Source organism: Akebia trifoliata, chromosome 13, assembly GCF_017979445.1.
Source record: "Akebia trifoliata isolate Shusen 1 chromosome 13, ASM1797944v1, whole genome shotgun sequence".
Classification (NCBI taxonomy): Eukaryota; Viridiplantae; Streptophyta; class Magnoliopsida; order Ranunculales; family Lardizabalaceae; genus Akebia; species Akebia trifoliata.
In genome coordinates this window covers 29338699-29361261 of record NC_141387.1, presented here as the reverse complement: position 1 = coordinate 29361261, position 22563 = coordinate 29338699, and the positions used below count along the sequence as shown (strand labels likewise).

Sequence of the window (22563 nt, the reverse complement as noted above, 5' to 3'; positions counted from 1 at the left end):
TCACGCCATTTATTCTTCATTCAACCTAAACGCATCGACGACGACGCTGTTTTCATTCAACCTAAACCCGATCAAGATGGCGATCACGATTGACGCCATTGACGAGCCCATTTGTGATCAAAAAAACGATCTAGGTAAGTCTCCATTGTTAGAAATTCGATCTTAAAACTTGTTTTATTTGAAATATGTGGATGCAAGAAGTGCTACAGTTAGTCTTCTTGTGATCTCTTGTTAAATGTTGTTTTTTCACGGAATTGGAGTGATTTTGTTTCAAGAGATATGGAGATCTTAGGTTTTGAGGTTGAATGTGAGTTTGTTTTGGTTTCATTAGTAGTAATTCGACAAATGTTGACTGTGTCGTGAACTTGTTGTAGTTAAAAAAAAAAAATGAAGTTGTAATATATTTCTGAGTATTCGATCTTGATCTATTTGCTATCTTTTGAGTTTTAACTATACATATGCTTTTGATTTTGACTTTAGTATACGATTTTGGTGGGTTGAGTTGTTCTGGTTCAAATGAAGTAAGAATTATAGAGCTTAGGAGCTTATAATCGTGCAATGTTATTTATAGATGTGTTATTCTCTTTGTTATTAGTTCTGATTTGTGAGATCTTAAGTTGAAAGCTCAATTTGGTGTCTAAAGGTGTTTAATTTGAAGATTTAGGGCCTATTTGGTCCCCAATTTTTGCCAAAGAAAGATGTTTTGAAGCTTTTTCAGCCCAAAAATGACAATCGAAACTAGCACATAACGTTGATGATAAGTTTCTTTTGTGTTTGTTAGACTGCAGAGTTTCACTTTTATTTTAGTGAAAAAATTGGCCATTTTTAATTTTCTTTTCTATTGTTTACTGGTGAGTTTGATTTCTATAATTCCAATTAGATGGATTATCTGAAAGGTCAGCTGTTATGCTATAAACATTGGTGATATTTTGACTTGATAATTGATAGTGGCCTATATAGGATTTGGTGTTTGTTTTTCTTTAAAAAACAAAAAAAACAAAAAAAACCTTCAGGGGTGTTCTGAGATTATATCATCAAATCTCATATGAAACCACAATTATAAATTACCAAACCCTCATATAAATATCTTCCATGCATCCACAACACATTCAAGGTTTATATTATTCAAGATGTATAAATATTCAATGTCATCCTCATTATCTAATGTTGCATCTATAAAATGGTCACCATCATCATCGACTTAGTGCATTTTTGGTCTGGCCTAGATCAATTTTTAGAGTTGACATGGTGAGTGGTTCCAAGAGATCTAACAATAACACTTAACTTGAAATTCAATCAAGTCATTGGCATAGTCTAGTTGAGTCCATTTTGTTTATTAGGAAAATTTCATATGTCCATTTTTAAAAGGAGATGCTGCCGAAATTTCTATAGAATTATAAAAAATTTTAAATTAAAATAATTATTTTTATAATTTTTTAATATAAATTTATTAAATTTATATATATTTAGTGTAATTATATATTTATAAGGCTATTTTGTTCATTTTTAGTGAAATTTAGGTGTATTATCTACATTAATTATGCATGTATTTTGTTTATCAGGAAAATTTCATGTTCATTTTTAAGAGATGTTGTCGAAATTTCTATAGAATTATACAATTTTTTAAATAATTTTTTATAGAATTATAATTTTTTTAAAATTAAAATAATTATTTTTATACTTTTTAAATATAATTTTATTATATTTATATATATTTAGTGTAATTATATATTTATAAAGGTATTCTGATAATTTTTGATGCATTCTAGGTACATTATCAACTTTAAGGGTATTTTGCTCATTTTATCATAATACAACAGAATCCAGAAATTGTATCAAACAATAATTACCAGATTTTGGTAAATAGCACATCACTTTTACAAAGTTCTATCAAACAAGTTTTTCAATATTTTAGCTTTTAACAGTAGATTTTGACAATAACTTCTTATAGTAGAATCTGATAGTAGATTTAGTAGTTGTATCAAACGGGATCTTAACTTTGTGGTGTAATAAGTAAAGTTACATTGTCAATGGTACATTTAGTATTTTTTATTATAATGAATAATGAATTAAAGACAAAAATAGTGATTTAGAGGTTGGGAGAGGAGAGAATCATCTTATGATACAATATGCCAAAATGGAGACAAAAATGATAGATATTAATGGTAAGAATGATCCTCTAGTGTTGTGATACGCTTTGGATTAATCGGACGAAACAATTTACATACCCCTTCGCATTTTAGTGAATATTAAAAATGCCCCTCTTTTCTTAAATTAATGAGATGCTCCTTAAATACAGTCTTTTCTTATAAACCTGATGAGAAATATCCTAAATACCTTCATCTTCGACTTATATTAAAAAAATCTTTGATTTTTTTTTTTCTCAAAATCATTTATCTTTAAACCCATCAAATGTTATGATAAATCATTTTTAATCTATTCTAATTTTATTTTTAATTCACCATTTCAACCTAACCTTAATTTCTCCTTGAAAGTCCTTATTTTTAAATCCTAAAATTCATTATTTTTTACTTAAGAAATTCTATCTTATTTTGAGATTTAAACACAAGAGTAGATATAATCTTAAGGTTGGGTGGACATTAAATTTTCTTTTCCCACCATTTTGATGTCAAAGATTACGATAAATATTTTAAAAAAGATATTAAAAATGATTGGACTTGTCAAAGATTACGACCATTTTGATGTCTTCTAATTTGTTCAAAAATTTATAATATTTGTCGAATAAAGAATCAATTAATTATACTTACAAATCAACTATTTCTTGTTGAATGAAGTAACATTTTTACCCTCAACCTTAAAATTGTCTTCTACTAGTTTTAAAGCTCAACAACAAGATATGTTACTTAAGGAGTTTGAAGATAATAGATTTGGTAAGAAATCAAAAACTTCATTTGTATGAGCTGAGAAATTTTTTACTAAACATTTTTTTAACTATCCTAACTAACCAAACTGAACTCCCACTGAATCCGAACTAGGTTACTATAATATTGGGAAGAAAAATCAAGAATTTCTAGTTATCACTTGAAGATTAGGGTATTGAGGTCATTTCAATTATTCTTTAAGAAAATACTAACGTCAAGGGGAATGTTTGTCAATTTGAAAATACAGGGGGCTATCTCAAATATCCTAGAAAAGTACAAATGGCAGCTTTTTCCAGCTTCGGAGGAAGGAGAGAGAGAGAGAGAGAGAGAGAGAGAAGAGCTACAAAGGTGTTTGAAGAAAATTCATTAATGGAGTCTCCTTTCAAGAGTGATATTCTGAAAGGAAAGGTGGCTCTGTTGACAGGCGGAGGATCAGGAATAGGGTTCGAGATTTCCACAGAATTGGGCAAACATGGAGCCTCTGTTGCAATCATGGGCCGACGCAAACACATCCTTGATTCTGCTGTCTCTAATCTTCGATCTCACGGAATTAAGGTCATTTTCCCTCTCAATCTCTTATTTTTTCAATTCGTCAAAAAAAAAAAAAAATCATTTGGTGCAAAAGCATGTTAGGGTTTTTTGGGTTGCAGGTATTTGAATGATTGGGAGTTTGACTTGGTGATCATATAGACTCGTATCCCGGGATTGTATTACACTCATCTATAATGCCACGTGGCATAATCTTGTTTGGGTAGACATGAATATGGGAGTTACTATTCTAGATAATTCTGAATTAATTTGCCTTAGTTCTTGAAGGGTCTTTTTATGATATATATATTTGTTTTAATCTATTGAAAGGGAATATGATTCATTGTAAAGGAAGGAGGAGATGTAACTCTTTTCTTTGGATTATAATGCAATGGCTCGCATGGAATTCGGGGATGTAGTCCGGGGATTCCGCAATGAACACCATAAACAAATCATTACGTTATGTATTTTCCATATTTTTTTGTTCTTTATCTGATTGTATGATTGATTGATTGATTGATTGATGAAGGAATCCAAAAATGGTCTCCATAGTAAATTTATTTCATTGGTTTAGGATTCCACAATGAACCCCGTAAACAATCATTACGTTATTTATTTTCCATATTTTTTTGTACTTTATCTGATTGTATGATTGATTGATTGATGAAGGAATCCAAAAATGACCTCCATTGTAAGTTTATTTCATTGGTTTAGGATTCCACAATGAATCTCGTAAACAAATCATTATGCTATTTATTTTTCATATTTTTTTGTTCTTTATCTGATAGTATGAATGATTGATTGATTGATGAAGGAATCCAAAAATGATCTCCATAGTAAATTTATTTCATTGGTTTAGGATTCTAGACGAATTCAAAGGGTGTGTTATTTGAGGGTTTCATTTTCTGACGCGAGTCTTTGCTCATGCGTGAGAATGAGTATTTTTTGCTTATTGGGTCAAGGGTGTTTTTCTATTGCTTCTTGCTTTTTCGATAGATCTTCTCAAGCTCCGTTGCTCAACTTCGTTTTGGTTGCTCTTGTTTTAATGAAATCCTTACTTCTCAAAACAACCTTTAGTTTAAATTTGGGGTATATATGCACTAATTATGTTACTGATTTCTTTCCCTATTACTAGTTTATAGCTAATAGTCAATTTATCTATTCTCTTTACACCTACAACTTTATTTTTCAAATCTCTATCTACTATTATACTAACACCATTCCTATTTTGAACTTTTCATGTGTTCTAGAGATTGTATCCATCAATTTCCTTAGCTTTTTCTCCTTTTTCATACATTTTTTGATAACCACAAATTTATCGAGAAGAGGACAAGGAGTCCCCAAGAAGATACAAAAAGCAAAGGCCAAAAGAATACAGAACATACTTATAAAAAAAAGACTACAAAACAAGAAAAAGGAAAGTACAACCAAAGCCACAAGATTGGTCACTCTTTACACACAAGATCCCCCTGAAATCTTGTAATTGCTTACACCAGTAAAACAACAAACCTACAATGCTGGGGATGATCTCCTACAAAGAATGCTCCTTCCCTTGGAAAACTCTCCCGTTCCTTTCTTTCCATAAGCCCCAACAAATGGCGAGGAAATAAAATTCGAATCCTCTCCTTTCCCGATAAATCTGAAGACTTTCAACAGTTGTACACCCCTCTGACTGAGCAAGGTGCATACCAAGAGATGTTGAACAACGAGAGAAAATAAGACCACACATGATGATCCCCACCCCCACCCACAATGAATGAGGAGGTGGTTAATTGACTCCCCATTAGATTTACAAAGATAGCAAAAGTCCACAAGCTATATTATGTATTACAAACAAGCTATATTAATTTTTCTTCTTTTCATTGTCTCCACCAACTCTAAGTTCTTCCCTTCCTTGTCAAAGTCCCCACGTTCCAAGTAGGGAGACCAATCACATTCATTTAATTTGATGTGAGAACCCTTGCTTCTTTTTCACCACAAACCGGATATCATTACGATACATCCTTTCTAGAGGACGCCATTACTAAGTTACGAACCCTTGCTTGCTTCCCAGTGTAACTGGGCTTTGCTGTAGCGCATTGCTTTTGGATAACGCCTTGGCATGAACAAAATGAAAATTTTGACATAGATTTCATGTTAGGGGGTGTTAGATTTTTACATCGTCTGCCAGTATAACTTTACCCTGCTATATTCGGGATTGGGATGAGTAATTTAGTGAGGTTTCTAATTTTTTCTCATGGAAATGAAGGTCCTTAAATGGTTGTGGTTCAAAGCTATTCTTACATCTTTTCTAATCAATTATGTTTGTTCATTATTCGTCCCAAGTATAGTCACCAAATATTACAAATTATTGAAAAAATCGTTATTATTTCATTAAATATTTCATACCTGGATAAAATTTCAGCCTTCCTATATCCAATCCCATATGATGCATTAGTTAGGGGAGATGACATTGATAAGATGATGGTGATTGGTGACCAATTTACTGAATCTGATGATCTTTGGTGAATTCTACTTGGAGTCATGATTATCTTTTTATATTTTGAGCAATATTAACCTTGAATGGTTATGGACATGTGGTTAGTTTTTGTGGATTTATGGATGATATTAATGTGAGATTTAGTGATTTATTATAGTAATTTAATATGGAATTTGATATAACATGAGAACATAACTTGGTAGGAACAGTTACACAACTCTAACCCTAGCCCATTTTTTTCCTGATATTTTCTTATTTCCCCTTTGATCCAAATTTTTTGAATTCCCCCCTTGCTGACTTATTCCCAAACCCTAACTTGGTGGTTATGCTCCCAAGTGATTTGGTTGTGTTTAATTCATCATATTTTAGGTCCTTTGGATAAGTTGGGTCCCAAGGCTATCTATTATGTTTTCATTAGGCCTCCACCCACTTTGAAATGTTACAATTGCTATCATCCTTTTACTAGAAGAAAATTTGTTACCATGAACATTACTTTCTTTGAGAATACTCCTTTTTCTGTTTATTGACCGTGCCTTCTTAGACTTCCTTTTTTTGTTTTTTTTGAACATTTGCTTTTTATGATTTATTTTTTATAAGTTAAATTTTATTGATGGGAGGACAAGAAGTCTTCCAAAAAGTACAAACAATTATCCTTCGCTACAAACAAGATCCCACCTAAACAAGAAATCTTCAAAAAGAATCCTTAAACTGCTTACACCAAAAGAACAACAAACCGAGAATGTTGAAAGTGAGCTCTTGTCATGAGCTTTCTTTCCCATCAAACGTGCGCCCATTTCTCTCCTTCCACAACCTCCAACAAATTGCAAAGGGCGTGAGTTTCCAAAGAGCCTTCAACCTTCCAGAAAGGGAAGTATTTTTTCAAGCCACTAAAAGAGCGATAAAAGAATGCAGATGGTACCAAGAAACCTTAAACAATGATAGAAACAAAGATCATGCCCCGAAAGCTAACCCACAAGAAGAAGATGATCCACTGACTCCCCACTCATTTCACACAAGAAACAATAGTCAACCAGGATAAGGCCCTTACATCTTAGAAGATTAATCGTGTGGATTTTATTCAAAGCTGCTAACCAAATGAAGAAGGAAACTTTGGTCGGCATAAAAGGACACCAGACAACTGAGGAAGGAAAGCAAGACTCTTGGTTACCTTCAAGAAGAGAATAGAAAGACGTAACCGTGAAGCTCCCATCTCGACTACTTTTCCAATACCCGTCGATCAACACTGTTAAGAGAAAGATCCGTGGAGGCTAGCACTAATTCTTAGAATTTTTGCATCCAATACCTGCTCGTCAATTACTGCCCAACCAAAAAATTCAAAGACTTATGCCTGTAAGTAGCGACTTGATGTAGCCCCTTCAACTTGCCTCAGTCCTCCATTGATCTCCCCTCAAAAAAGCACCCTAGAAGGTAATCTTCCTAAATTTGATCCTGTACATGATTTTGATTGTCCTGGAAGGAAACTTGTTTTTATTGCGCCTTTATCTCACTCTAAGTTGAGGTAGGTTGTGGTTGATGAGTTGAAGGCATTTGAGAAGAACACACAAGATCTAACTGTGTTACCACTTTGGGATGAAGTGGTTGGTTGAAAATGCATTGACATTGTGAAATATAAACCTTATGGAGATATAAAGTGCTTCATCATATCTTGTTGCCAGGGTCTTTGCTTAGATATATGGAATCCATTATCAGGAAATGTTTGCTCCTATTACCTAACTTAACTCCACTTGCATTATTCTTTGCTATGCTGCACGTCGGTCCTAAGCCTCTTGCTTCTGCATATGGAATCAACTACCTTTGGTGTTGTGGTAGGTTCTTGCATAAACTCTTCAGTTTGGTTTCTTCTGGGTATAAGGTTTTGGCGAAGATCCTTGCTTTGAGGCTTAAAGTGGTCATCCCTAAGGTCATTGGTAAGGAGCAGGGGGCCTTCATTACAAGGGAGACAAATCTTGGATGGAGTGTTGGTTGCCAATGAGTGCATTGATTCTAGGTGGAATTTGGGGAAGTCAGGTCTGATGTGTAAAGTGGATATTGAAAAAGCCTATGATCATGTCAATTGGAACTTTCTCTTTTATTTTTTGCATTGCTTGGGGTTTGGCGGGAAGTGGATTGCTTGGATGAGAAAATGAGTCTTCTTCCACTTTCTTCATCTTGGTCAATGGTAGCCTGGCTGGTTATTTTAGAAGCACTAGAGGGTTAAGACTTAAGACAAGGTGATCCTCTTTCCTTGCTTCTGATTAATATCGTGGTTGAATCTTTGGGTAGGATGTTTCTTCGAGCCATCGCGTTGGGTCCCCATCTGGGTTTGGGGTATTTGACATTGGGCCTCAAGTTACTCATCCACAGTTTGCTGATGACATGCTTGTTTTTTTGGATGCTTCTCCTAGCCAGGTGTACTTTCTTCGAGGGTTCTTCTGTTGGTTTGAGGCAGTATTTGGTCTCCCTATCAATTTGAGGAAGAGCAAAATCTATGCTATTGGTGATGTTCTTGATATCGAGGTTTGGGCAGATTTCTTAGGTTGTCATGTTGATTCGTTGCCGTGCTCTTCTTTGGGTCTTCCTTGGGTGTTGCGTAAAAATATGTTGCGCCTTGGCAGATGATTGTGGAAAGGGTTAGGGGGAGACTAGGGTTGTGAAAATCAAAGTATCTCTCAAAAGGGGGGAAATTGATGTTGATCAAGAGCTTTCTTTCTAGTATTCCAATTCACTTTTTATCGCTTTTCATTATGTCTAGCAAGATTGAAAATCAACTAGAAAAATTGGTGAGGGATTTTCTTTGGAATGATAGGCGTGATAATTGTAAGTTTCATCTGGTGAATTGGAAATTAGTGTGCCGGTCTAGAAAGTTGGGTGGCCTTGGGATTATGAGGTTTAAATCTGTCAATAAAGCTTTGTTGGGGAAGTGGGTTTGGTGCTTTGGAGTTTGTTGAAAAATAAGTCTTTCTGTTTTGTTTTTTATGATAATAAAATTTTAAGTTAGTGATCGGATATATAGGGATAGGTTGTTATGTTGGTTAAATTAGTGATCGGATATTTAGGGATAGGTTGTTATGTTGGTTCAGATTCTGTTGCTCTAATTTGTTAGGTTGTTGAGACTTTCTAGGCAGAGCTCACTATTTATTTTGTAATCTGTTATTTGTTCAAAATAAGAATCATATGTTTCTTCCCCTAAAATTCTTCATGGTATCAGAGCTACGGCTCTCAGCTAGGGTTTTTTGATGGCCAAGATGGCGATGACTGGTGCCACCAAATCCAGTGACGCCACCAAAGAAACGACGGAGGAAACGCAACTTAGCCCTGCTATCTCATTCAAAAATTCTGAAAATTCAAGCTCCCTGTTCACAGATTCAATGGCAAGAATTATTTAGAGTGGGCTCAATTGGTGAAACTGGTGATTGGTGGCAAAGGCAAACTTGGCTATCTCACTGGCGAACTGACAAAACCAGCAAAACAAGACCCCAAATTCAAGACATGGAGGTCCGAAAACTCCATGATTATGACTTGGTTAATCAACTCTATAGAGTTTTCCCTTGGAAAGCCATTTATGCTCCTCCCAACAGCCAAAGATGTCTGGGATGCGATCTGAGAAACATACTCGAATTTGAAAATTTTGCCTCAGATTTTTAAATTGAAGACCAAGTTGTGACAATCAAAGTAAGGAGATCGAGATGTGACGGTGTATTACAAGGAGATGATGACGTTTTGGCAAGAATTGGACTTGTGTTATGATGACCATTGGGAATGCCCTAATGACAGTGCAAGACACATGAAGAGAAAGGAGAATGATAGAGTATATGTCTTTCTTGCTGGGCTCAACAAGGAATTGGACGAAGTCAGGGGGCGGATTCTTGGTAGAAAACTTCTGCCAAATATCCGAGAAGTGCTCTCAGAAGTTAGGCAAGAAGAAGCTCGACGGAAGGTGATGCTTAGGGATGCTGATCCGAAGGTCACAATCGAGCTTGAAGGTTATGCACTGGCCTCTAAAGGCTTTGAACATGATGGTGATAAGAGGAATAATATACGGTCAGAAAAATTGTGGTGTGATCATTGCAAGCGGCCCTGACATATGAGGGAGACCTGCTGGAAGATACACGGCAAGCCACATAATTGGAAGAAAAATCCAGCAATGAAGGATGTGCATTCCAGGTCAACAATGATGATCAAGGGTCAAAAATCTCTTCAGAAACACTTCCTTTCACTGAGGAACAAATAGAGCAACCGTGTCAACTTCTCCAGTCCAAAAAAGTTCCCTTCTTGTTCATTGGCTCAAAAAGGTAATTCTTATTCCATTGCACTTGCTAGTGTCAATTCCAACTACCCATGGATCATAGGTTCTGGTGCAACAGATCACATGACAGGTTCATCAAAATTGTTTTCATCCTATAGTCCTTGTGCAGGGGATCAAAAAATCAAAAAAGTCGTTGGATCTCTTTTGACTATTGCAGGAAAAAGGGTCAATAGTCATTTCTCCCTCACTAACCCTTCACAATGTTCTTCATGTTTCTAACTTATCATCCAATCTTTTGTCTATTAGTAAAATAACACAAGATCAAAATTGTCGTGCTTACTTTCTTCCATCTCATTGTGAATTTCAGGATTTGAAATCAGGGAGGACGATTGACAATGCCAGGCAAAGTGGAGGACTCTATTTCTTCAAAGATGAGACAGAATTGAGAAACCAATATCAACATACTTGTTTTGAATCAATGTCTATTTCTCTTGACAATAAAATAATGCTATGGCATTTTAGATTAGGTCATCCTAATTTTCAGTATTTGAAATACTTGTTTCCAAGTCTGTTTAAGAATAAAGACCCATCTTTATTTCAATGTGAAATTTGTGAATTATGAAAACATCACCGTGTATCATTTCCATTGCAACCCTACAAACCCACTGAACCCTTTTCTATTATTCATAGTGACATTTGGTGGCCGTCTAGGGTTAGTACAATTTTTGGAAAGAGATTGTTTGTTACATTCATTGAGGATCACAAGAGAATTTGTTGGGTATATTTGTTAAAGGACAAATCGAAAGTAGAAAAGGTTTTCAAAGATTTTCACAAGTTGATTCAAACACAATTTCAGGAAAAAATTAAGGTTTTCAGAAGTGATAATAATGGGAGAGAATTTTTTAGTCAAGTCCTAGGGAGATATTTTCTTGAAAATGGTATTGTGCATTAAAGCTCCTACAATGATATGCCACAACAGAATGGAGTGGCTGAAAGAAAAAGCAAACTTCTTTTAGAGGTTGCTGGATCTTTATTATTTTCAACCGAGGCCCCTAAATACTTGTGGGGAGAGGCAATTTTGACAGCAACTTAATTAATAGGATGCCCACAAGAGTTCTAAAATTTTGAACTCCATTTGACGTTTTCAAAAAATTATTTCCCACATCACGGATTTCCTCTAATTTACCTTTGAAAGCTTTCGGTTGCACTGCATTTGTCCACATTCATAAGCATAATCATGGAAAATTTGATCCAAGGGATAGGAAGTGTGTCTTTGTTGGGTATTACACAAAAGGTGCATAAGTGCTTGGAACCATCTAAAAAAAATGCATGTTACAGTGGATGTGACCTTTTTTGAAACAAAATCCTTTTTTCATAATGCACATCTTTAGGGGGAGAAACCATGTGAAGATTCGGATCCTATGAGTTTTTTGGAGATGCTAGACAGAGAGCAATTAGGCAAGGACAGTGTAGAGGTGTTAGAAGATGAGGAATTAGGCAATGACAGGTTAAACTAGGGCATGGGTGGTTAGGAGAATATAGGTTTGGATTAGGGCACAAGTGATGGAGAAAAGATGGTGCAGACCTCTAATGACTCACGACCATTCTTAGAAGGTGATATTCCAAGTCTAGGAAATATTGGACAGTCACAACCAAGTCCACAACTGAGTCTGGAACTAGGTATTTCATGATCTGAAAGTGAGGGACAGTTTACTAATATGCCAGAAAATGATCAAAATACTGATAAGAATTCAGGTAAAGAGGTGATGGTTTACTCAAGGAAGACCTGGATGTGAAGAAATGATGACTCAACTTTGCCACAAGGCTAGGACTCCAACCTGAGAATAGATTATCTGAAGATTTGTAAGTCAAATAAAAATACCTCAAAATCTGATCCTTCTGTGTCATCATGATCTTAATGTTCTAATTGCCAACAAGAAAGGTAGTGGGTCCTGTACTAACATCCTTTGTCAAATTTTGTGTCATATGAGCGTTTGTCTCCTTCGTTTGCTGTATTCACTTCACAACTCTCTAGTGTAGAAATTCCCAAAAATGTTCAGGATGGTCTAATTGTTCTTGAATGAAAGAAAACTGTTTTTTAGGAGATGAGTGCATTGGAGAAGAACAAGACCTGGGATGTAATAACCTTACCAAAGGGGAAGACAACTGTTGGATGTGTTTACAGTCAAGTACAGCTTTGATGGCTCGCTACAGAGATACAAAACTCGACTTGTTGCCAAAGGTTTCATTTAGACCTATGGCATAGACTACTCTGAAACTTTTACACCTGTGGCAAAGTTGAATACAATAAGAGTACTTCTTTTAATTGTTGCAAATCTAAATTGGCTGTTACAACAGTTGGACGTTAAAAATTATTTTCTCAACGGCAACTTAGAAGAAGAGGTATATATGGATTCTCCTTCAGGTTTTGAAAACAAATTTGGTTCGAAAGTGTGTAGATTGAAGAAGTCCTTATACGGGCTCAAACAGTCTCCAAGAGCCTGGTTTGATAAGTTCACTCATTCTGTGAAGAAGCAAGGATACTCATACGGTCAAATTGATCATACCATGTTCATGAAGTTTTTAGTCGAAGGGAAGGTAGTAGTATTGATAGTGTACACCGATGATATCATTCTTACAGGAGATGACTTGACAGAGATGAACATATTGAAGACTTGCTTGGTGTTAGAATTTGAAATAAAAGACTTGGGCTCACTAAGATACTTCCTCGTTATGGAGGTGGCTCGTTCAAAAAGGGGGATTGTTGTGTCACAACGGAAATACATTTTAGACCTTTTGGAAGAGACAAGGATGAGTGGCTGCCGACCTGCTGACACACTTATGGATCCAAATGTAAAACTGTGGGAAAAGGGTGAAGGAACTCGAGTGGATATTACTTGATACCAAAAATTGGTAGGTAAACTGATTTACTTATCTCATGCACGTCTTGACATTACTTTTACAGTCAGTGTGGTAAGTCAATTTATGCATGCCCCTTATGAGAAACATCTTGAAGCAGTCTACAAATTTCTCAGGTACTTGAAGAACACACCTGGGAAAGGACTTTTCTTTGGTAAAAGTGAGCAAAAGAATATAGAGTTTTTATAGATGCGGATTGGGTTGGGATCTGTCACAGATAGAAGATCAATTTTTGGACATTACACGTTCCTATGGGGAAATTTAGTGACTTGGAGAAGCTAAAAGTAAAATGTAGTGGTTCAAAGCAGTGCTGAAGTTGAGTTTAGAGCAATGACACATGGAATATGTAAACTATTGTGGTTAATGCGAATCTTAGAGGAGCTATAGAAGGAGGCAGAGTATCCAATGAAACTGTACTATGGTAATAAGGCTGCAATTAGCATTGCCCATAATCTTGTTCAGCATGATCGAACTAAGCATGTGGAGATTGACCGACACTTCATAAAAGAAAAGCTTGAAGCTGGCATCATTTGTTTGCCATTTGTTCCTACAACTCAAAAAACTGTTGATATTTTGACAAAGGGACTTCCTCGACTTAATTTTGAGCATCTAATCAGCAAGTTGGGCATGATAGACATCTATGCTCCAACTTGAGGGGGAGTACTGAAAATAAGTCTTTCTGTTTTGTTTTTTATGATAATAAAATATGAAGTTAGTGATCGGATATTTAGCGATAGGTTGTTATATTTGGTTAAGTTAGTGATCAGATATTTAGGGAAAGGTTGTTATGTTGGTTAAGATTCTTTTGCTCTAATTTGTTAGGTTGTTGAAATTTTCTAGGCAGAGCTCTCAATTTATTTTGTAATCTGCTATTTGTTCAAAATAAGAATAATATTTTTCTTCCCCTAAAATTCTTCAGAGTTGAAAAAGAGGAATTTTTGAGGAAATTGATAACAGCTAAGTTCGGGGAGGATCCTTTTGGTTGGGAGGCTAGGTTGAGTAGACTTCCTTATGGGTGTGGCATGTGCAGAGGTATCTCTAAGATGAGGCTTTTTTTGGGTGAGTACATTTGGTTTGAAGTGGGTAGAGGAGATCGTATTCGTTTTTGGGAAGATCATTAGTGCAGTTATACTCCCTTACAGGTCTTGTTCCCTGGTCTTTATTCCTTATCCATGAGGAAAAGAATGTCTGTCTCTGCGTTTTTGATTCCTAATGAGAAGGGTGAGTCGTGGGATCTTGGCCTTAGAAGAAGATTGAATGATAGGAAAATTGAGGTTGCAATCTCTATCATTGACTTGTTATCCTTGACGGGTCCTTCGTTGGATAGGGTGGATCGTTGGATTTGAAAACCTTGTGTGGATGGTCGTTTTTTGGTCAGTTCTTTCTACTTGCTTCTTGAAGGTTACCAAGAGATGTGTTTCCCTTACTCCATTATTTGGGCATCTAAGATTCCTTCTAAGGTTTCTTTTTTCATGTGGTTAGCAGCTTTTAATAGACTCCCCGCGGTTGACCTTCGTAGACGTAAAGGGCTTTACTTGGTTGACTTTTGTTATATGTGTAGAGTCCATGGTGAGCTGTGGACCACGTTCTTATTCACTGTGAGGTGGCCTTTCTTGTCTAGTCATACTTTCTCTCTTTATTTAAGGTCTCTTGGTGTTTTCCTGGTTCGTTTGTTTCTCTTCTTTTTGGTTGGGAATTCCCATTCTTCTCTAGTAGGTTGAAGATTCATTGGAAGCTAATGTCTTTTGCTATTTGTTGGGGTTTGTGGAAAGAGAGGAATATGCGCACCTTTGATGGCATTGAAAGTAACATGCAAGAACTTCTTTTTAACATTGTTAGTTTACTCTTCTTTTGGTGCAAGCAATTTAAGGAGTTTAGGGGCTTCTTCTTTTAAGATTTTATGTTTAGATGGGATTATGTAATTAGGGAGTGATTGTGTCTTGCTTGTTGTTTTTGTGGTCTGTTTGTTCCTTTCTTTCAAGGAGTTCCTTGTCCTCTCATCAATAAAAATTTTTCTTATAAAAAAAAACATTAATCCTTGGAGTGAATGGCTGGTTAAGCAAGCTTGTGAAACTAAGCAATCACCTATGTTTTGTACTTGACATTCGCAAATCACCATTCACACAATCTAGGTTTTTTGTTTTTTTGTTTTTTGGATAAGCAAGCTATTAGTGGTTAGTAATTAGTAGAAGGCAGGTTTTGAACCTAGTTCGTGGTATTAGCACTCACAGACTTCAACCAACTTAGCAAGCTGGCACTTTCACAATCTAGGTGAATTGTTCATCTATCATTGCCATATGACCAAACTTTTATTATTTCCCTGAGTAGTGACATGTGATTTTGAATTCTTATATGTGGATTCTTATCTGTAAATTATGAATATAATCGTCGTAAGGCAAAACTTCTACATAAAAATGCTTGGCGCATAAGTAACTGCATCTTGTAATTGATGTGGCACTTCTGCAACGATGCTTCTCACTCATGCTTAATTATCTAATATAGCTGATAAGATTTTACAGCATAAAAATTTGAAATATGTTCTCAGTACTCTGTTGAAGTTTAAAATAATATCTTAGCAGTTAACAGAATGGATTTACTTTATATGTGCTCTTCAGTACATGACCACTTTTCCTTCCATTTTCTATACACGTTTCAGGCTATTGGACTTGAGGGAGATGTTCGCAAGAAAGAAGATGCTATAAGAGTTCTGGAATCAACTATTAAGCATTTTGGCCATCTTGATATCCTTGTGAATGCTGCAGCCGGCAATTTTCTTGTGCCTGCGGAGGACTTAACCCCTAATGGGTTTCGAACAGGTTCTGCTCTTAATGTTTGCATTTGCAACTGTTGATCAAAATCATGGTCTTCAAAATCTATATCATAAAACACAACGATGGACCCCACTCCCTTTATCCCCTAATGACTCTCGAGTAGAACTATACTTTATTCTCTTTACTTTTCAATTACTTTCTAAGAATACTCTTCCAACTTTATTACCCTTTCTCTTTTACCCCTTTCCATGACCCCCCCCCCCAACTTAGTATATTTCCTCTTCTTCCCTCTTTTTCAATAATACCCCTCCAAAATTATTGCCTTTCCTCTTCTCCCCACTTTTCCAATAATACCCTCAAACTTTATTTTTTCTCTCTTTTACCCCTTAACCGCAAAGAGGATGCCCGTGTCGTAGGCACAGGCAAACTCTAGTTCTGTAACAACTAAACGCAAATCCTGCATTGTCTGTAGTTAATTCAATTGCTTGATCCAACCAGCTAAGTTGAGATTTATGTTCTTGTATAAGTTATATAAGTCAGTGTGTCTAGGACGATGAAGGTTCAATTCATCGCAGAAGTTTGCTGAGTTGAGTCAATTCAAATAAGCTTAAATACTAAATTTTAAATTACTCAAAAGAATAGGTGGAAAATATTGCAGATGTGGATCTAATGCCTTTTAACCTCTCAAGCCACATGAATGTGTGGAGAAAATGGCCCTGGAGGTTTATAAAGAATTTGTAACTGGCCCTCATCATTGGCCAGATTTTTTCAAATTTTGTTCATTTATGACTTGGTGTACCCTGTAATAGTTAAACGAATTCCACTATTTAGTTTTGAAACTTTAAAACCGAAGTGTTCTTATCACAAATTGCTTTCCACATTTGCTTGCTTTTGGGTGTTCCTAGGTGAAAATACCACTCCATTAAGGATTTTTTCAGTAAATAATTACTTTTAGTGGGTTGAAACATGATCAATTGGTCCTCGAGTTGCCTATTTGGGAGTTATACATGGGTAAAATTCTTTGTCCCCTATCATTTCATACGATTATGCTACATTAATGTTACAAATGTGTAAATGCATTAGATTGCAGATCTAGGATGTATTGACTCAATATTTACTTCTTATATTTTTTATTTTTAAGGTTTGGAAAAACCCAAAAAAAGAAATTTACTTTAATTTCGCTTTATACAGGCAGAATCAAAATAAATGCTATTATTAAACTTTATTTATTTGAATAATATTATCTTTAAATAAATTGTACCTCATATTTTAGTTCTTCAGATGGTTGCCTCAATATGTGCAGAATGCTATTAATCTTACAAATGCTATTTCCAATGGTTGTTGACTGTGATATAATTAGTTAGGAGTGCTATAGCTGTACCATTATGTGTCATTTTCTAATCTGTTGCTAATGAATCTCTAAACTTCTCCCAAATTGAAGAGAACTTAATGTCAAATTAAACTTAAAACAACTTGGTGGGGTGGTAAAAGTCTATGTGGTAATACCACGGGCCTAGGATCAAAATCCTGCCTTCACACTTAAATCTATCAAATCAGGAAAAAAAGAAGAAAAAAAAACTTTCTGAATTGAAAATGAACGAAGTATGAGCTTAGATCGATAGCTTAGTTGGTTTGACACATTGCAAATCAACTTTGAGGTCGTGGGTTCAAGTCCAGCTTACCCATTGAAAAAAAATGAACGAGGTAGAAGATTAGTAACTCAATTGCCCTGGACCTTACAAAGAAAAAAAGAAGTAAAAGAAAAAGAAAAAGAAAAAGAAAAAGAAAAAAAGAAGTTTTAACTCAATTCTTGTTAATCGACCAATTGACTTTTCAAGTCAATTGACAAGTCACTTGAGTTTCAATGTGAATCAAGTTTTGGCCCATTCGACTTGAGTATGGATTACTAAGAAGCTGCTTTAGGAGCTTCTAGACCATGGAAGGACATGTCTCACAAGAATGCTTTTTCAGCTGATAGTCTAAGCTCCAATAGGTTGTGAACTAAATGTTTTATTTTTTGTCTAATCTATTGTTGCAGTTCTTGATATTGATTCTGTAGGCACATTCACAATGTGCCATGAAGCACTAAAGCATCTTAAGAAAGGAGCACCGGGGAGGGACCCATCTAGTAGTGGTGGAACAATTTTGAACATAAGTGCGACGCTGCATTATACAGCATCTTGGTATCAAATCCATGTATCAGCTGCCAAGGTTTGTCAACAAAGTCCATCAGTTGTAACGATGTTCAATTTGTTTAGAGATCGTATTGCCACACCAACTTTTGCTAATGCCACCCCAATTCATATGTAAATCACCAAAGAATTAGGACACATCTTGGGGGGTAGCAAAAGTTGGTGTGGCAATAGAAGTTCTTTCTTCTTCCCCCATTAGATTGATTCACTTTCCAACAGGCAGCTGTTGACAGCATTACTAGGTCCTTGGCACTAGAGTGGGGCACGGATTACGATATCAGAGTCAATGGGATAGCACCAGGGCCTATTGAAGGAACACCTGGCCTTTCTAAACTTGCACCTGAGGAGGCAAAGATCAAAGCTGAAGACTACATGCCTCTGTATAAGATTGGGGAGAAATGGGATATTGCCATGGCTGCTCTCTACCTAGCATCGGATGCAGGTTTGTAACCGTATTCTCTCTACTGCTAATTTCATTTGTTTTTAATAAGTAGAAATTTATCTCTACATCTAATTGATATTTCTTTTTCATTTTTCTCCATCGGATAGTTTGTTTATATGCACATGTATCTCTATTTTCTTTTTATAAATGTATATTTATGTTTTTTTATGTAATGCTACATCCATCCTAAAAAAAAGGTCAATACAGATCACCATCATTGTCATCAAAGCTTTAGATCATTACACACACATTCAGAAATATAAATGTTTGCTTTATTGGAAATGTGAGGTGATAGAGCAAAAAAGTCATGTGTGTTGTTATGAGCGCAGATAGCTCTTATCTATATTTAGTTATAGCAGCAAATTTAATAGCTCAACAAGAACTGATCATGCACTTGTTCCTTCTCTCTCTCTCTTTTTGGGTCTATCCATCATGCCTTCACTGGTTGCTTGGAAAATAGATACATTCAAAACGAGAAACATTTTCCTTAGTAAAGATTTTAAGCCTTACTAAGGGTTGTTTTGCTCAATGGATTACCACATTATCAATCCAACACGGCAGCCCCTCTAACTCCAAAATTTAAAATTAAAATTCAACAGTGAAAATTAAATATTTTTTTTCAAAGCATCGGATCATGTTTTTTGATGTGACAAGGTGAGCCCAAGTACACTTAGTAAGGCTAGTTGGACTCTATTCAAAACCGCCTTGAGATGAACTGGGAAGGCTCGAAGCTGGTTCAGAGGGTTAGATGAGAAGGTTTGGAGTCCATTCCTAAGGTTCGGGGGAAAAATGTATCCAAAGGACTTGGAGGGATTCGTGTCTTATCTGCGTCCAACACCGACAATGCCAACATATTGAAATAGCCACTAACATATCTTCTTGAAATTGAGATTTTCATTCACTACTCGACACAGAAAAGTAAAACCAACAATATGTCAAAGGCAGTTTGATCACTGTCATGCATTCGATGCTTCCTAATTCCTCAGATTTTACTAAACACCGATTGCCAAATGCAATGTGCAAGTTCCCCAAGATAATCTTCATTGGCAGATCTCGAGGTAGCATCCAAAAGATGATATTGGAAATAACTGGGCCACTGTGGGTATAAATCATCATTTTTTTATTAATCAAATTACATAGGAGTGAAATAAAGGATACAGAACCACAGTTGGTTAGTGTAGTTTTACGTATAGTGGGATGAGTTAAAACTGCGTAATTGTGATTGATTCTGTGGATTGTAAGTTCTCACTGCATTACCAAATTCCCATCTATTCTTTTATTTTTATATTTACTCCAAAACTACTTGAAATCTGATCTAATCTACTTCAGTCTTATGCTTCCTTGATGATAGAATTGCTTATGAAACCAAATCTCATTTGCTTGATCTATGGGTTCATATTAATATTTTCCATATTGTTTTGGGCTTTTGAGGCCCGTTGGCACTTTTTATTGAAAAATGTGTAATTTTGGGCCCTTTTGAGTAGGGGCCCGTTCAAATTGGGGTGTCTACAGTTAGTTTAGACCCTCTTCAATCCAAGAGTGCGTGCTTATTTGATTGACTAGATAGTTTAACAATGTCGCTTATTCCCATTGTAAAACTGGCTACAATGTTGAAGAGAAACTCACTTGCAAACATATCTGGGTGGCATCAATTTATGACGATATTACCTGATATTAGGTGAAGTACGTATGGTTAACTAAGCTTACTAACATTGAGTCAATCAGGAGTTGTTTCGGCTTATATTCTTATTTGCCAATCTATCTATGCTGCAGTCTGACCTGTTATTCTTATGGCTATCTCTCATTTGTTTGTTAAAATGTATTAAGGTAAATACATCAATGGAACGACGCTAATTGTTGATGGAGGACTTTGGCTGAGCCGGCCACGCTATATGCCGAAAGAAATGGTGAGGGAAGTATCTCGAGCTGTGGAACGGAGGTCCCGAGAAACCCCTGTTGGGGTTCCAACCAGCAAGCTGTAATACCACTTCAGAATAAAAGATCATTCCAACCTTTTTACTGTAAGGGGAATGATGAATCAGTTATTCAGAAGCTTCAGAATAAGATTATTTATCAATCTCTTTTTTTCCTCTGATCAGAAGTTGGGGGAAAGAATTATATAAAAACTTTGCCATATTTGCTGTAATTTTATTATAGACATAAATTTCTCTGTTCTGTACTTTTTAACTGGTGTTCACATGAATCTGTCCTTTCACCCTTTCTGGTCTGGTCTGGTTCTCTCACTCAAGATAAATAAAATCACCATTGTATTGTAGTTCTCTTTTTCTCTAGTGTATTCACTTGATGGATGAGATTGGTTCAAGCAGAAACTGGAAGTAACCCTTTACAAGGAATTATTATATGGAAGTCCATATCATCAAAAAGCAAAAAAGGAGGGTTTTATAAGGTCCAAATTTACCTCCAAGTTAACTTTCATTCTACATCTAATCGTTTGGTTATAGATGAGGTAATATTTACAATCAAATGGAGGTTCTTTGGAGTATATTATTTGCAGATAACGCACTCTTGATAAATGAGATTCTTATTTTATAAGAAAACTTAAATTTTAAAAAAACAAAAAACGGAAATATAATAAGGTACTCGAGATGACCAGCCAAAATAGAAAAAGCTACAAAAATCACATACCCGACACCATCTCCCTACAAAATAATCAAAAATGACATCTTAAATTCCATGAACACCTCACTCCAAAGAAACAATAAGCTCTAGTCTGATAAAACCAATCCTGTGAAGACCTCACTCCAAAGAAACAATAAGCTCTAGTCTGATAAAACCAATCCTGTGAAGGTTTCTTGATGACTTCAAACGGATTTATTCCTTTCTTTCCACTATCAACAAAATTCGAGAGTGCAAAAATTTTAAATTCCCCGTCCTCTGACTATGACCACTCTTAGGAGTCATTTCTTTGGTCTTATTAGGATTTCTTGGATTCTTCAGAATTCTACTCTTTTTCAAAGTTGAGATTTATTTTGTTTCTGGAGGAAATTGAACATTTTGCGAAAATTTCTTCCTTTTGCCTTCTGTTGGGGGATTTAATTGTTAAGGAATGAGTGAATCTTTAGAAGAGTGACCCCAAACTTTAATAAGATTACCCTGAATATTTTGGAATTTATTTTTTATTTTTTAATTTTTTATACGTAAATCGGACCCTGACTTGAAAGGGATATTCTATGAAGACTGTCTTAAGGTGGGAAACTTTGAAAGATTGTTAGGAGCTTTTTGAATTGGTCACCTCGACCGTCTTGTAAATCTCTATTGTACTCTTTCTTCTCATTAATGAATTTATAATGGGTCACGTTCAAAGGCCAACTTTTTGGCAAAACATTTTTCAAAACATGAGTTAGAAGTTTTGGAATGGGCTGATTTTTTGTGAGGATGATCTCTACGGTGAGAAAATCATCCTCACCAAAAATCAGCCCATTCCAAAACTTCTAACCCATGTTTACAAGTTGAAAAATCGTGGACTGTCCGTTTTTTGAAAAATCGGTCTTATTATTATCTTAGAAATTTTTTCTTTTCATTTGATTGGACATTCATCAGTCACATAGTATTCTAAACGTGTACCTTCACTTGAACAATCCAACCCTGATTCTATATGCAATATATTCCTCAATATTTACTGAACCACTATCCTCATAGGTGTCAGTATTAAATTTATACTTTACATACTCGGTCCAGGTTCTATTCATCCTAAAATCCTCAGCCTTCAACAATTATGTCCATAGTTCTTGACTCCTCTATAACCTCGTTTATTAATACAAAATCATCTACTGCATTACAAATAATTGAAGCTCAATTATATTATGTTTAGGCTTATAATTCTATTAATGTAACTTTTTTTTTTGTTGATAATTATGTAATTTTCTTTATGGACAGACAAATATTCTTATGGCTGACTTATTTGAATTCGATCCACTATATAAATTTATAAAAGACCCTCTTGTTTATATTTGAGCTATCAGAGACTTTTTTGAGTCCCACTGTTGTAATTACCATGTTAAGATAAATATGTCACTGAAATGAAGCACCCCTGCTACGTGCATCACAAACTATTACGCTCAGAACCCCCAAAATGAGTGAAGA

General features: G+C 35.4%; 1 protein-coding gene across 1 annotated transcript; it reads left to right on the top strand.

The window, feature by feature from the left end:
- The first annotated feature begins 3188 nt into the window (after positions 1-3188).
- SDRB (short-chain dehydrogenase-reductase B) lies at positions 3189-20738 on the top strand. The gene is made up of 5 exons (XM_086420834.1): positions 3189-3437; positions 15711-15870; positions 17864-18036; positions 18237-18459; positions 20287-20738. Exons 1-5 carry the CDS (start codon positions 3252-3254, stop codon positions 20439-20441), a joined length of 897 nt encoding a protein of 298 aa, XP_086276960.1. The 5' UTR covers positions 3189-3251; the 3' UTR covers positions 20442-20738.
- The last annotated feature ends 1825 nt before the right edge of the window (positions 20739-22563 follow it).

What these genes read in the sequence shown, in the direction of transcription:
- SDRB (XM_086420834.1), top strand. Translation starts at nt 3,252, where the DNA reads ATGGAGTCTCCTTTCAAGAGTGATATTCTGAAAGGAAAGGTGGCTCTG. An exon ending in TTCGATCTCACGGAATTAAG is followed by an intron (nt 3,438 to 15,710) that starts GTCATTTTCCCT and finishes TACACGTTTCAG; the next exon opens with GCTATTGGACTTGAGGGAGA. An exon ending in CCCTAATGGGTTTCGAACAG is followed by an intron (nt 15,871 to 17,863) that starts GTTCTGCTCTTA and finishes CTATTGTTGCAG; the next exon opens with TTCTTGATATTGATTCTGTA.